The following is an 11,867-nucleotide window of genomic DNA, read 5'->3' on the forward strand; positions in this document are numbered from 1 at the left end:
ACGGGGGTAAGAGTGATTTTTTTTTTTTAAACTTGAATGAAATGGCGTGCGCGTCGCACTTCTCTGCCCCGCGACGGACGTTCTCCTCCCTCAAGATGTCCAGTTGTTCCCTCAGACGATCGTTTGCCTCCATCAGCTCGGCTTCGGACCGCGACAGCGTCCCCAGGTGGACGCAGAGTTCCTGATTTTTCTTTTCAAAGCGAAATCAAAAAAAACATTTTTTTTTTTAAACCCAAATGTATTTTCCCCGACGACTATTGAGGGTCTGCCAACCCACCTCCTTGATGTCAATCACCTCCGCTTTCTGTCTCTCCAGCTCCTCCAGCTTAGCACTTTGCTGCTTTAATTTGCTTCTGACAGATAAAATTGTTTGTTGACACTCAAGTCAAGTTCAGCTTTGAAAAACGAGATGAGGAAGAAAGAGTAAAGAACCCACTTCAGGCCTTGAAGCTCTTTTCGGACAGATTCTTCTCTCGTCTGGGCAATCCGAAGTTGGTCCTGCCATTCGTCTTTCTGGGCTTGCTGGTTCATCTCCTGCATTGCCTTCTGTTTTTCAAACTCCATCAGACGTTGCTCCAATTCCAGCCTCGTACAAAAAAAAAAAAAAAAAAAAAAAAAAAAAAGATGAATTTTCTAGACGTAATGCGCAAAACGTCTGTCGCGCTTTCTCACTTCTCCTCGAGCAACGCCGTTGTCTTGTACATTTCCTCGTCGCAGACAGACTTGACCTTCCTGACCATCTCCATCTCTTTCTCCACCAGAACCTTGTTGTGCCTCTCCAGCGTCTCCTTCAGTCCCGTCACCTCCGATTGCAGACCTGATGAGACACAATTAAATCGTGCGCCCCCTCCGTAACCTGATAACACGATAAGCTGTCCACTGTTGGAACCGCCGTCCCTCAAAGGGCTAAAACAACTTCCTGTGTGTCGGTTCCAGGACTAAGAAAGATGAAGACAGCAAAACGTACTTTCCTTCTGCCCCTTCAGTGACTCGCAGTCCCTCTCCACCTCGCCTTTGGCGCGGGTGAATTCCAGTTTGACGTTGTCCACCTCGGTCTTGTGCGACAGTTTCAGGCTTTCGATCTGACAAGCGATCAAAAAGAAAAAACAGAAAGGCTGACAAAATGCTTGCGGCGTGTCGTTCCGTTTTTGCGTTGCTGACGGGATGCCGCTTCATTTTACTGTATTGGCCCGAATGTAAGACGGTGTATTTTGCATTGAAATAAGACAAAAGTGGTGGTCGTCTTATATTCAGGGTCTAGATATTATACCCATTCACGACGCTAGATATCATTGAAGCGAATGCTGAACTTGACTCCGCAGGCCAAAGTGAACCTCTGTCACGAAGAATAAAAATAAAAATAGCGGTAGCATGAAGAAGAAAAATAAAAAAAATAGCGATAAGAAAGAAAAGAGAAGAAAATAATAGAAGAGATCACAGAAAATGGAGAAACGTAGCGACAATCTGGAGAAAAGTGGGTCGAAGATCGGCCAGGTTAACCGGCAGCTGATTATGATGTAATTTCCATTTCAAAAACCAGAAGCCATTCATTTACAAATGTGATTGCACTTTAGTTTCCATATTTAAATGGTCAGATATTAAGATTTGAATGAGGCAAAATAACATGCTTTTTCTCTCAAATATATTGTTATAATCATTTGTGTCAGATGTACTGTAATTATTTTCTGTATAAAAATTAATTTGGTGCTCAAAAAGTCTTTTTTCAAACTTGAGTCTTGAAAAAGAGGGGGCCGTCTTATAATCAGGGCCGTCTTATATTCGGGCCAATACGGTAGTTGCTGTTTTGAGGGACTTGATCTTACCTGGCAGGTGAGGGAGTTCATTTCTCTTTTCGTTTTGTGCAGCTGCCCGGTGAGCTGGTTATTCTGCTCCTGGCTGAGATGAAGCTCGCTCTCCATGCGCTCCAGTCGTAGCGACATGCACTGGCGCTCCGACTGCAAGCACATTCCATTAACGCCGCCCGTCATCTCCTTCCAACCTCTCCCTCCTCACCTCAAGCGACTTGACCACAGCCTGGGATTCCGTCAGATGTCTGTTTTGCGAGAGCTGAATGTTCTCCACCTGCTGGTCCGAGTTGTCCTTCTTTGCCTGCAGCTCGTCCACCTCCGCCTGCAGACCCTTCAGCCACATGGTGAGCTGCGTTTTCTCCTTGAGCAGAACCTCCACTTGCTTCCTTTCGAATCGCGGATCAACGTTCTTGTACTGGGCCACCAGGTTTTCCTTCTCTTTCTTCAGATGAGCAATCTAACAAACCAGCAACTTTTTTTTTTTAACATAATTTACAAAATGAAATGATCCAATCGGTCACACGAAGCAACCTCACCTCCATCTCATACCGCATCTTCTGCCCTTCCAGTACGCCGACATGTTCCTCCTTCTGGTGTTCAAATTGGGAATTGAGCACAGTGAAGGCGTAGCGCAGCTTGTTGAACTCGGACCGGTACTTCTCTGCCTCCTACTCTCCGCACGCAGGTCAGTGAGAAGTCGAGAAGATATGCAGCTCATAGGTTTCAGTGATAAGCTCTCCCTGAAACTACTATGTGGTTAATTAAGTACACGTTCAGTTTAGGATGGTATTGCCAAATTCTAACTCTGAACTGATCCACAGTGCAAAGATCCTAAAATCAATATCACTGATTTATTTAGCAGCCGCGTAGAGAGTGCGAGCAGTGACCTCTTCCAGTTTGTTGAAACGCTCTCTGACTGGAGCCTCCAATTCCTGCTGCACTTGAGCCCTGAGTAACTCCAGACGCTTTGGAGTCATCACCTGCAATTTGGGACATGTTTGATGCCTTCCAGAAATTTTATTGAACACACAATAACACATTTTTTTTCTCCCCGATCCGTAATAGATTAATCAAAGAAATCCGGTTTGAGACATTTTATTGCTAATCCTCTATTTGGTACCTTTGAGGAAGTTCAAGCACTTGAGCAGAAAATCTCTGTGAATGATTTTAAGTTTTATTGACCTGCAGTCGAAGCTCCTCCGTCTCCTTTTTTTTGTCCAGCAGTTCTCTTGACCGCTCAGCCAACTGTAACTGAAGTTTATCCTGCTGGCTACGGAGACGCTTTGATTCCCCCTGTATATGCAATAGCTCATCCTGCAAACTAAAAAACAAAACAACAACAACGACAACAACAAAATTCAAGTCATAGTAGTGTAGTCGTGTAAACCAGTAGTTCTGAAACTTGAGTCTGGTTTAAACATTCATGTCAGATAGAACAAGTACCTGGAATGTTCGATCTTGAGTACATTGTAATTTGATTTATAGGTTTCACACTTCCTTTGAAGATCAGTAAGCATGTGCTGAAACTCCATCCTCGCACCGTCCAGCCCGGGTATCCCTGTCCCTGGTACCGTCGGAAGATTAGTAGGGTCCATCTTGTTCCACCTGAAAGAAAGACGAATAAAGGTTTTCTGATTCTTATTATTCTTATTAACATGTGAGGCAAGCTGATGGAATATCTTGTGTTCAAAAATCAAAGCCCAATTTATTAACGTGACAAAGGCTCAGAGTCTGACGTCATAAACAGTGCGGCATTTTGTGCCTCCTGCCAAATGGGAATTCTCAGAATTGTTCTAAATATGTAGCAAGTCACCAGCGCTAGACATTAAAACGTAACTAATTCGATACTAGTCACAAAATCGTTCTTGACTGGTGGCTTGAGGTCTGACATTCCACAATTCTGTTTTAAGTGATGCTTCTTTCGGTTGGAGTCGGAAGATTTCAGAGCTTTTGAGGAACGCCCTTGAACGCAACACTCACTTGCTGGCGCTAAGCTAGCGTTTAATTTTCGTCCACAGTTACCGTGAAAGTGATGATTTCTGTTAAAACACTCTTGGCAAGTCTCAAATTAATTAAAAAAAAAAGCAATTCAAACAGTTCCGATCAATTCAGTCACAAGCCGTGCCGTAATTTTGTATCGACTCACTAATTATACGACATACGGATAGATATGAGTGAAACCTTATTCTCCATATTAAATTTGATCAACTTGATCATACTCATAATTTTTCCATTAAACTACAAATACCCGACCATCTTGGTGAACACCTATTCACTAAGTAATCTCAATGAATACCCCAAAAATAAAATAAAATTCCTCACCCAACCCACACACATTTATTCTACAGTTGTGCTTCACTTCTATTTCTGACCAATCAGTATTCGTATCTTTGTTCCCTCATTAAAAAAAAAAAAAAAGTGCAATGATTCTCAATGAAACATAAAACACCAAAATAGATTTAATGAAAAGAGACAATGAGTGCTGAAACATAACGCGCACAACAGCAACTTCCGCTTCCGAACATCACAGGGAATCATAGTACACGTAAACATATTCACATTATGTGAATTGAAAAACATATAAATTGATCTATACATACAAAAAAAAAAAAAAAATCTGCAGTTCATTAAAAACAACTCTTGGTACACAAAAAAAATAAAAGGAGCATACAAATAATCCACATGATTAATAATAATTTTTTAAAAGTTTGTCTATTTTACAAAACAATGTTGAAGTGAAGCTATGAATCACAATGGTTACTTTTTCAAAAATATATCAACAGGATATTTAAATACATAAATTATCAAAACTAGAATCTTAAATATCATCCACAAAATGCACTGTTGTGTATCGCTTGAGTGCCGTCTTGTAAGTCGTTCGGTTTCAGCTGGAGCTGTAAAAGAGAGGATGTTTCAAAAGCCAAAAATGGAACATCAGAAAGTGTGTGTGTGCTTTGTTTGTTCACCTGTCGGCAGCATCAAAGTCACCTACAGCGCCGCCGTCTGCCTTGGATCCAGTTCGCATTCTAAAAGCATCTAAAAAGAAGACAAATCGAAGTTGGGACTCAAATCGAGACGCTCGATGGCTGTTTTCATTCCCCCGACCTTGAATCCAGCGGATCTGCGTCGCCGGGCCGTAGCCCTGCTCGTTCTTGGCTGCGATGCGGAAGACCAGCGCCGGCCGGTTGGAGACGGAGCAGTCGAGGTGCGCGTTGACCAGGTGGCTGGAGCTGACCGTGCAGAACGTCTTGACGCCGCGGTAGATTCGGATGAACGCCAGTTGCCCCGGACCCTCCGAACTGGACGAGCGGCTTTTCTTCACCGCCATGTACATGGAATATTCCAGAATCCGGCCTGATGGAGACGGAGGAGCTTCCCATGTAATGTGGACTAATTCATTGGCCTGTGTTCAAAGATTACGCAAGAGACGAAGATTTGGATAAACGCACGGAAATAATTCCTCACCTCATGTCATTTCCTTTTATGTGTCACTTTTGCTGCTGTTGTTTAGTGTCGCGAACGCGCTACCTTGGTGATCTTGACCGCGGACGGCGCTCCGGGGAAGCCCGGTTGGCACGTCTTGAACTCGCTGACCGGGCTAAAGTCTCCTTCGCCGAAGCAGTTGACGCCCGCCACTCTGAAACGGTAACTCCGACCGGGATCCAGCTCCTTCTTCTCTCTATCCTCGTAGTCGTGAGGCATCGGCAGCTTCCTCTGACACAGGAGATGATAGACAATCATGAAGCCCTTTTTTTTTTTTTTGGGGGGGGTGAGTTGATCCCACCCAAAAAAAAAAAAAAAGTGGATCATCACTGATCTTATATTGACCTCTTTAGTCATGGAAGGCCGGCTGCCGACGGTTGTCGTCGCCTGGTTGTTGTCGGCTGGCAGATAGTAGTGCTGGACTTCAGAAAAAAGGGTTCTGAACACACCAACGTCAAACCACATGGCTCCCTCTCCATTCTGCAAGAGATGGCGAGTTGTAGTTTCGACTCACACACACACACACACAAACAAAATAAAAGTCAGGAATATAGCTTACCTGATCTCTTGTCTTCTCAGCTATATTTGAGGGCAAAGAGACAAGCTTTCGATTTATTCCGCTTTAGAAGCCTGAACATCCAATTTTTTTTTACCCTGCTGATGGTGAGCAGATCCTGAAGAATCCCGTCCCCCTTCTTGGGAGCCGCTGGACGACTCTGTCGGATTGTCGTGCTGCTTTGAGCCGTCCTGCGACCACGATAGGTAACGTGCGCGGAAATAGAAAGTTAGAGCTGAAGTCGTTTTTCTTGGTGCTGATGTTGAGTACCGCATACCTGGGCTGATGTGTTCTCTTGTTCTTCAGTGTTGCGTTCACTTGCGCCGTGCGAGGACTGGGAATCTGGGGTACATTCCAAGCGGGAAAAATATTTAGCGCTAATCACGAAAAGTTCAGCAAACGGGACTTTGGGGTAAGATTTCAGCATGAACCCGAAATGCAGTCGAACTTTTACAGGTCAACTTCAAAGCGGAATATTTCTAAAAAAATTTGAATGAGTGGCGTATTTATGGAAGGAAAGTCAAATTTTTTTTTTTTCTTTTCGTGGACCTTTAGGTTTGGCGTCCGCTTCCGTTGAAGTCGAATCGACCTGTTTGGTTTGAGGATGGCTCCCCGCAGGCTGAATCTGAAGGATGTAGCAGTCCGCTCCCGACAGGGGGCGCCACGCCACGTGAAGCATGCTGACGGTGGATTTGATGAGCATCACCGCATCGGCTGGAGCCGGTCGATCTAAAATCAGAACGAGGTGGGGAGAAAAAAAAAAAAAAAAAGTCACAAATTCCATCTCATCCAACGTATGACTCGATATGACCCGCTTCTCACCTGTCTCCAGGTACCAAAGGTCCTTGTAGCACACTTGATAGAAATTCTTCTGGTAACCATCTCGGCCGCTCCAGATGTAGAGCCTGGAACCGACGGCGGCGGCACAGTGGCCAGCCCTGGCTTTGGGCCCGCCGGCGTTGTGATCGTCGCTCTGTGTCATGTGACTCTGCAGCTGGGAGTTGATGTCGTCGTACTCCGGACTCAGGTTCTGCCAGCTCATCGTGTCTGGGAGAGAGACGCTTTCATGTCATGATCTGCACCGGGGGACCAGTTTTTTTTTTTGGGGTTAAACGCGCACAGAAGTACTGACCAAAGTTAAGCACGCTTAAGGAGTTGGTGCAAATCCATTTCATCCCCGCGGCATTGCGCTTCTCCGACTCGGGAACAGGAATCCAGCCGCCAAAAACGAACATCCTGCGAGGGTTTGGTAAGGCGACACATCAATCATGCCTTTCAATTAAAAATGCCGAACAAAGCGCTCGGCTGCGGAGGACCGAAAGGAGAATGAGAGAATAAACAAAAGCGTTCTTCGTGATCAAGCTCTTACTTGTTTCCAATCACACTGGCAGAGTGAAGACTCCTGGGGAGTGGCACCGAGCCCCTCGTTTCAAGCATTGACCACGCCATCGTGTCTGAAGAAAAGACGTATCGTGCTTTGGGTCAAGTGTGACACCTGCGTACGGTAAGTCGTATATTTGCCCTACTGAGGTCAAGCTGCCAGAGATCATCTAATCTGCGGCCTTGCATCCCCCCGAAGATGAAGAGCTTTGGAGAGCCGAGGCCGGCGTAAGCGACGGACGTGTGCGACTCCCGTGCTGAAGGACCACCGCCTTTTGTCTCCGGGATGCTCCAGCCTCTTGCCCCCGATACAGACTGCAGCTCCAACTCGTAGAGGTCGTCCAAGTACCTGCCAAAGAACGTCTCACCTTGGATGTCTTTATCAAAGCACGGGGGTTTATTTATCAAGAGGATTTTCTTTTTCATCACATTTTCAGCCGGTTAATGTCATTCAAGTTGAATTTATTTTGAATTTCTCTTCAATGCTGCTGCTGTTGTTTTTTTCAGAACGCGTTTTGGATGACGCCTCTTTCTTTCTCGATAAGTGAAGATGGGGTAAAAAAAACAACAACAAAAAAACCCCATCCTTGGATCTGTCCTTCAACATACCGTGGGATGTTGCCATTGGGGTCCTCGCTGACATTGGCCAGCCCCCCAAACACATAACACCTGCTACCCACAAGGGTGAAACTGTGCCCGATACGAGGGCACGGAGGCAGGCCATTCCTGGGCGCTCTGGGCTTCAGCTTCTTCCAAAGCCAGCGACTAGCCTAGACCATCAAATATACATTGGCAAAGGTATTACTAAATGCTACTGCGTCTACTCGAGAGGAAAGCTTTACCTGAAGTTCATAGAGATTATTGGAGTATTTGCCATACTCCACCATGCCGCCAAAGACGAGTACGCGGGTGTCCTCACAGACCAAGCCGTGAGCAGCACAGCCAGGGGGGATGTCTCCTCGCACTGCAGGCAGAAACCACTGCTTGGAGACTAAAAAGAAATTACAGTCTTGAATTACACCGGGTGTAACATTTAAATAGCATTTATGCACTCATGAATGATGTTTGAGTTGCCAAATTTCGCATGCCATATGTTAACTCGGTAAAAAGCAATAAAAAAAATAGATTGCTGAAACATTCACTTAAAAATACAGATACAGGAATAAATAAGCATTTCTACTTCGTTACTTCCCATCAACATCCGGATCTGAACGTAATACTGCAGCTAACTTACCAGTTCCGTTTAAAGATTTAAGAAAATAAATTAAGATTCCTGAATTCAGTTTTAAATGAACAAAGCTGGCGAGCGGGCCATAAACTAGGGAATCGAAAGACAACAATTTGGCGTTTGAGACATTTTTTCGCAAAGGCTCAAGCTAAAAACATTGGCTGCTACGCTAATTTTAGCATACCAGTGTTGTAAACATGGAGGTCCTCTGCTATCCCTTCGTTTCCACCTCCAAACACTACGATCAGCTCCCGAATTGCTACCGCCCGGTGTCCGTGCCTGGAGCGAGGAATTACACCTGTGAACGAATGGACTTTTCGCCATTGTGGTTCTTCGCTTGTCATTTTCCTCTTAGGAGAGGCTGAACTTTGGCGCTGTTGATGTTTCAAAGCAAAGGAGAAAACCGGAAGTGTGTCTTAGGATCTTCAAATTAAAACAACGGACTGAAAACATCAAAACTGCATTTTAATAATAATAATAATTATTATTATCATGTTTTCTTGGGCATGTTACAGCATTAACATCTTGGACTTTTGTATTTGATTAACATTCTTTGTTGAGAATTGATTTTTCACGTTTCAGCGGGTTGGATAATGTATGTATGGATTATGCCAAATGGAGAAATAGTTAGCCTTTCTCGGGATTATTACTGTTTTTCAAAGTAAAAAAAAAAAGACACAATTTCTAAAAAAATTCCAAAAACAACAAAATAAAAAATGTTGGTAAATATTTTGACGTCGACAACCAAGCAGGCTATTTCGCTTTCGCACGTTCGCCACCTTTATTTTCTTAACAAACATAAAATTTATCAAGGATAAGCACGTAACGTTGAGGTGGGAGTGCCTATAAATTCCACGTTTTAAAAAATGCAAAGCAAATAAATATGAGCTTTAAAATGCTGTTTTTTTTTTTTCGTAGTCATGCTACCGAATCAAAGTCGCACTTTCGCGTGAAATTGAATTGAACGTTCTCGCTTTCCATACGCATCCGGTTTACCAAACGTTTCCGGCGTCTTTCTGCTGTGTCTTGAGTGAGTATTTTAAACAGGAGATGCTAAACGTATGTACACAATCTAGAAGTATCGTTATGACACATAGGTGCTGTAGTTTGTTTCTTGTTACTCCCTACGTCCCTGGAATCAGGCTAGGTATGTTAAAATGTCAACAAACATAGCGTGTCAGCTGGCCCGTCCACAAACAGGTGTCAGTCAAGAGTCAATCAAGGAACGCGGTTGACTTGAATGTTGTTTGGTGCGTTCTCCACACAAGCTGATGTCCGCAATGAAAGAGTAATTCCTTCACATGCTGCTTTCGTGAATCGTACATTTTTGAGATTTTTTGTTGTTGTTAAAGTTGGGTCCCTCCATGCCACATCTGACGAGTTGAAAATGTAAATGAAAGTTAGTGCACTTGTTGATAGCGATGGCACAACACTAAATCACAAATTTGAGCTCAATTGGCCCTTCTCTCTCAGGGATTACTTACTGGGTCAACTTTCACAAAACATCTATTGTTCCAAATCTGCAATCGTTTTGAAAATCGGTGCCTATTTTTAACAACTTGACCTTCTGACCTATAATTTGACCTTGTCGATGACATGACCGTGACAAAATATTTCATGAAATGTAATCTCGCGCATTGTCCATAGTATCCATACACTTGAATATTCAATGAATAGTCATTAAAAGTTGGACTGGATGGATAATTATTGCTGCTAAACAAACAAAAAAACCTCTCTTGATGTTTTCGAGAAAATGTAAGAGTTTACATATCCGATTTACTGACCTTCTTTACGTGCAGAAGAATGTTACTCATGGCTTATTTTTAAATTTTTTTTCCCTCCTGCCTGGTAGGATCGGGGAGGCTTAAAGCCCAAAGTTGCTGACAACCATGTGGGACATGCGGAAGGAATGGCAGCCTGCATTTGGACACACGTGTGGGTATGAAGTGTTTTGCGCTTGAGCAGCTGATGTGTGATGTCACATTTTGCCACAAGGTGGACGTGAGTGCGCCCACTTCTCTCTCACTAAACCGAAAGCTCGACTTGATGTACTGCGTGACATTGAACCACACACACTTCTGGAAAAGAGATCGATGTGGGCCAAGTTAGTAAAAAAATGTTTAGATACTAACTTGGGGGATGATGATATCGTGCAGTACATATCATTTCGTTTTTGTCCCAGTGAGAGGTGTTTGGATGTGCTCACGTCCTCCACAGTGTCACAAATTCGAAGTGTGTCTGAGTGTCGTTCAAGGAGCATTATTCCAGGTTGGCCATACCCCCTTTCCTCAAGATTTCCCACCCAAACATTTTTTGGAAAAAAACAAAAAAAAAACTGAAATATTTTTTCCCCCCAAAAAAGTAAATGAATTTAAAAATTTAGTTTTCTTTTTTTTTTTTTTTTACATCATACTGATGATGTTTGAGAATGTAGAAGTGTTCTTTGGAATCAAACTGCATTTCTTTTGCAGAGTAAACAATCAGCGCAAACAACATCGTGACAAGGTGGATGAGAAGCGGGTTGTTGCCAGGAGGTCAAGTGGTTGGCTTGCGAGGACAACATGGGCAAGTGTGTGGACCGAAGGAAAAAAAAAAAGACAGACGTTAGTCAAAAGGTAAGTCAAGTTATGGTGCATGTATTATTATTTTTTTTGTGACCATCTACATAGTAAGGCGTTTTTATAATAAGGCATTTTTAGCACCCCCAAAACGACCATGTATAGTCAGGCGTTTTTAGCCAAAAAAAAACGACCATGTATAGTAAGGCGTTTTTAGCCCCACAAAAATGACCATGTATAGTAAGGCGTTTTTAGCCAAAAAAAACGACCATGTATAGTAAGGCGTTTTTAGCCCCAAAAAACGACCATGTATAGTAAGGCGTTTTTAGCCAAAAAAAACGACCATGTATAGTAAGGCGTTTTTAGCCCCAATAAACGACCATGTTTAGTCAGGCGTTTTTAGCCCAAAAAAACGACCATGTATAGTCAGGCGTTTTTAGCCCCAAAAAACGACCATGTATAGTAAGGCGTTTTTAGCCAAAAAAAACAACCATGTATAGTAAGGCGTTTTTAGCCCCAATGAACGACCATGTTTAGTCAGGCGTTTTTAGCCCAAAAAAACGACCATGTATAGTCAGGCGTTTTTAGCCCCAAAAAACGACCATGTATAGTAAGGTGTTTTTAGCCAAAAAAACGACCATGTATAGTCAGGCGTTTTTAGCCCCAAAAAACGACCATGTATAGTAAGAAAAAATGACCATGTATAGTAAGGCGTTTTTAGCCCCAAAAAAACGACCATGTATAGTAAGGCGTTTTTAGCCCCAAAAAACGACCATGTATAGTAAGTCGTTTTTAGCCAAAAAAAAACGACCATGTATAGTAAGGCGTTTTTAGCCCCAAAAAACGACCATGTA

The 11,867-nt window shown here is 43.3% G+C and overlaps 3 protein-coding genes and 1 long non-coding RNA gene across 7 annotated transcripts in view; 2 read left to right on the top strand and 2 right to left on the bottom strand.

The window, feature by feature from the left end:
- Positions 1 to 111: 111 nt before the first annotated feature.
- Positions 112 to 3,388, bottom strand: LOC109528816 (centrosomal protein of 83 kDa-like). The gene is made up of 10 exons (XM_019891817.1): positions 3,252 to 3,388; positions 2,991 to 3,129; positions 2,696 to 2,788; positions 2,345 to 2,476; positions 2,014 to 2,265; positions 1,824 to 1,955; positions 968 to 1,082; positions 673 to 817; positions 437 to 586; positions 112 to 353 (listed from the first exon to the last, which is right to left on the bottom strand). Exons 1-10 carry the CDS (start codon positions 3,338 to 3,340, stop codon positions 227 to 229), a joined length of 1,374 nt encoding a protein of 457 aa, XP_019747376.1. The 5' UTR covers positions 3,341 to 3,388; the 3' UTR covers positions 112 to 226.
- The window catches only part of LOC109528828 (dnaJ homolog subfamily C member 2-like), a 19,286-nt gene continuing 8,418 nt past the window's right edge, over positions 1,000 to 11,867 (top strand). The window contains exon 1 of the mRNA XM_019891839.1: positions 1,000 to 1,204. Within this exon, the coding sequence (XP_019747398.1) occupies positions 1,124 to 1,204 (81 nt within the window). The 5' untranslated portion in view covers positions 1,000 to 1,123. The remainder of the gene's footprint in view (positions 1,205 to 11,867) is intronic.
- hcfc2 (host cell factor C2) lies at positions 4,525 to 8,913 on the bottom strand. 3 transcript variants are annotated; one of them, XM_019891807.1, is made up of 16 exons: positions 8,640 to 8,911; positions 8,070 to 8,218; positions 7,837 to 7,997; positions 7,374 to 7,576; positions 7,217 to 7,301; positions 6,980 to 7,083; positions 6,670 to 6,894; positions 6,397 to 6,576; positions 6,125 to 6,189; positions 5,945 to 6,038; positions 5,851 to 5,870; positions 5,637 to 5,771; positions 5,337 to 5,522; positions 4,914 to 5,211; positions 4,775 to 4,844; positions 4,525 to 4,702 (listed from the first exon to the last, which is right to left on the bottom strand). In XM_019891807.1, exons 1-16 carry the CDS (start codon positions 8,797 to 8,799, stop codon positions 4,693 to 4,695), a joined length of 2,145 nt encoding a protein of 714 aa, XP_019747366.1. In that variant the 5' UTR covers positions 8,800 to 8,911; the 3' UTR covers positions 4,525 to 4,692. The 3 variants fall into 3 exon arrangements, with proteins under 3 accessions (XP_019747366.1, XP_019747365.1, XP_019747364.1); XM_019891806.1 differs by having other exon boundaries at positions 4,775 to 5,211; positions 5,337 to 5,523; positions 5,650 to 5,771; positions 8,640 to 8,913; XM_019891805.1 differs by having other exon boundaries at positions 4,775 to 5,211; positions 8,640 to 8,912.
- LOC109528832 (uncharacterized) lies at positions 6,800 to 7,782 on the top strand. Of its 2 annotated transcripts, none has more exons than XR_002170735.1 (4): positions 6,800 to 6,874; positions 6,970 to 7,096; positions 7,239 to 7,351; positions 7,427 to 7,609. It is a non-coding gene; the product is annotated as an uncharacterized LOC109528832 (long non-coding RNA). The 2 variants fall into 2 exon arrangements; XR_002170734.1 differs by lacking the exon at positions 6,800 to 6,874 and adding an exon at positions 7,735 to 7,782 and having other exon boundaries at positions 6,982 to 7,096; positions 7,427 to 7,563.

Source organism: Hippocampus comes, unplaced genomic scaffold, assembly GCF_001891065.2.
Source record: "Hippocampus comes isolate QL1 unplaced genomic scaffold, H_comes_QL1_v1.1 scaffold63, whole genome shotgun sequence".
Taxonomy (NCBI): Eukaryota; Metazoa; Chordata; class Actinopteri; order Syngnathiformes; family Syngnathidae; genus Hippocampus; species Hippocampus comes.